This window comes from Juglans microcarpa x Juglans regia, chromosome 4S, assembly GCF_004785595.1.
Source record: "Juglans microcarpa x Juglans regia isolate MS1-56 chromosome 4S, Jm3101_v1.0, whole genome shotgun sequence".
Taxonomy (NCBI): domain Eukaryota; kingdom Viridiplantae; phylum Streptophyta; class Magnoliopsida; order Fagales; family Juglandaceae; genus Juglans; species Juglans microcarpa x Juglans regia.
The window spans coordinates 4577952-4579937 of record NC_054601.1 but is presented as its reverse complement, the minus strand read 5'-3'; the positions used below and the strand labels follow the sequence as shown (position 1 = coordinate 4579937).

Here is a 1986-nt window from a genome sequence, read left to right as displayed (position 1 = left end):
ACCCTCCGCAGAGAGGCGAAAGGACCCTCCCAGTCCATTGCAGAGTTAGAAAAAAGAAAGCGAGAGAGAGAGAGATGAGGTTGCTAACTCACAACATGCTGTCGTCGAACATCAAGGGCGTCGCCAACGGCTTCCCTCTCCGCATCGAGGTGGAGAAGGTGGTGGAGAAGAAAGTGGACTTAAACGCCGGCTTCCTTCGGAACATTTTCCCCAAGATCGAGTGGAAGGCCTTCGCCGAAGCCGCCAGGACCTTGGGCTACGCCGAGCTCCCCGAGGATGCGGACTCTTCATTTCTCGACTCCGACGACTTCTTGGACAAGTTCCACCACGCCCTCCTGGAGCTCCACCTCGAGGAAGGCGCTCTCATTTGTCCCGAGACCGGTCGCCGCTTCCCTGTCAACAAGGGTATTCCCAACATGCTCCTTCACGAGGACGAGGTCTGAAATCTTAAATCTATTATAGATACAGTGCTTTTTGGCTAATAGTGTGGGGGTGCCTAAAAGAAAGTGTGTTGTTTTCGGAAAGGGAGTCTTTGTCGTCTGAAGTGGTGATGAATATGCATTAGGGTTTTTGTTTCTTCGGCTTTAGCAGTTATCAATATGAAAATGATAAGGGTCTCTTTTTTCAATTTTAATTTTATTTTGTGGAGATGGTTTCAGCTAAAATCATATTTTAGTTAAGAGGCTCAACCTAATTTGCTTCAGACTTTTCTGCGAGGACTTGGAGCAATCTTGAGTCTTTGACATCTCTTGAAATTTTTAGGCTGATGATAAACTGAATATCACCACAATCCACATCAGCTCTCTTCAAATTCTTCGATAGACGCAGATATCCAGCTTCAGCCATACATGTGAAGAAGCTCTCAATTGCAGGGCTAGGCAGTAAAGGGGATATCCCAACTCGCCTGCGTTGTGCTTTTCTTGTCAGTGGCCAAGGCCAGGACAGTTGGGAAGTGGGAACTGCGCAGGAACATAAGCATAAGATGCAATGCACGCAAAAGCCAAAGCATACATCTTGTAAGCACGCATTTCAGTTATAATTAAATGGTTGGAGTTTAGTCCTCTGCCGTTCCCATTGCCACCATTAGAAATTGGAATGTTTCATCTCTTGAAAATCCTGAAGAGCAGCAGGCATCCTAATAAAACCATAGAATTGGGATCTCTAAATATCACAAGTCATCATCCTCAACAATGAACAACACAAACTTTTTCTGAGCTACATTGAAAGTACTCTTTAAGCTACTTACAAATAAGCAAGCAAAACTCTGTGACCACTTGATGTATGGTAAGGGCCTTGCAAACGCGACTCAGTTTGCAATTCTGACAGTGCATGAGATGATCAAAGGAAAAAAAAAAAAAAAAAGGATTATAACCAGGCAGATGAGCAATATGCATAGAAACAAGCTTGATCTTGAAGTTCGAAGTCGTCCCTTTCCTAAATTCGTGTACGGTCTCAACACAATCAAAGAGATATAACCATCCATGACTTCAATGACAACCAGAACATTAATTCACATAGAAACATTCATTTTATTGTTAGGTTTGCGGAACCTGGTTTTGTTGGTCTATCGGTCCGATTTGATGACCTGACCGGATAAGGATGCGTTGCGATATTTTTTGGAGGATTTTTAAGGAGACTTGGGCTATGGTGCGCAAACTAGTCATTGTTTGCGATCGAAAAAGCGCTAAGTAAAAAGTTCGTTCAACACTAGCTTGACAGGTCGAGTGAAGCTCGAATAGAGAGTTCGCTCGAGACGTGTTTGACACTTTGTTCGAGTGAATAACGTAAAAAGTAAAAATAAATGTTTTCGTCGTGTGATACTATAAATATGTATTTAATGAACAGTTCATTAAGCCCTAAGTGTTTTGAACAGTTGAATTTCGTCTCAAAGTGTATTTTGTTATTCCTTAACATAATAAAATCATCTACAACTTGGTAGATGTAGGCACGTTATCAAATCATGTTAATTTTATATAGTGTCATTGA

The 1986-nt window shown here is 42.2% G+C and overlaps 1 protein-coding gene across 1 annotated transcript; it reads left to right on the top strand.

Moving 5' to 3' along the window:
- On the top strand, positions 1-634 carry LOC121263189 (multifunctional methyltransferase subunit TRM112 homolog A-like). The gene has a single exon (XM_041166016.1). The coding sequence runs from the start codon at positions 75-77 to the stop codon at positions 441-443; it is 369 nt and encodes a 122-aa protein (XP_041021950.1). The 5' UTR covers positions 1-74; the 3' UTR covers positions 444-634.
- The last annotated feature ends 1352 nt before the right edge of the window (positions 635-1986 follow it).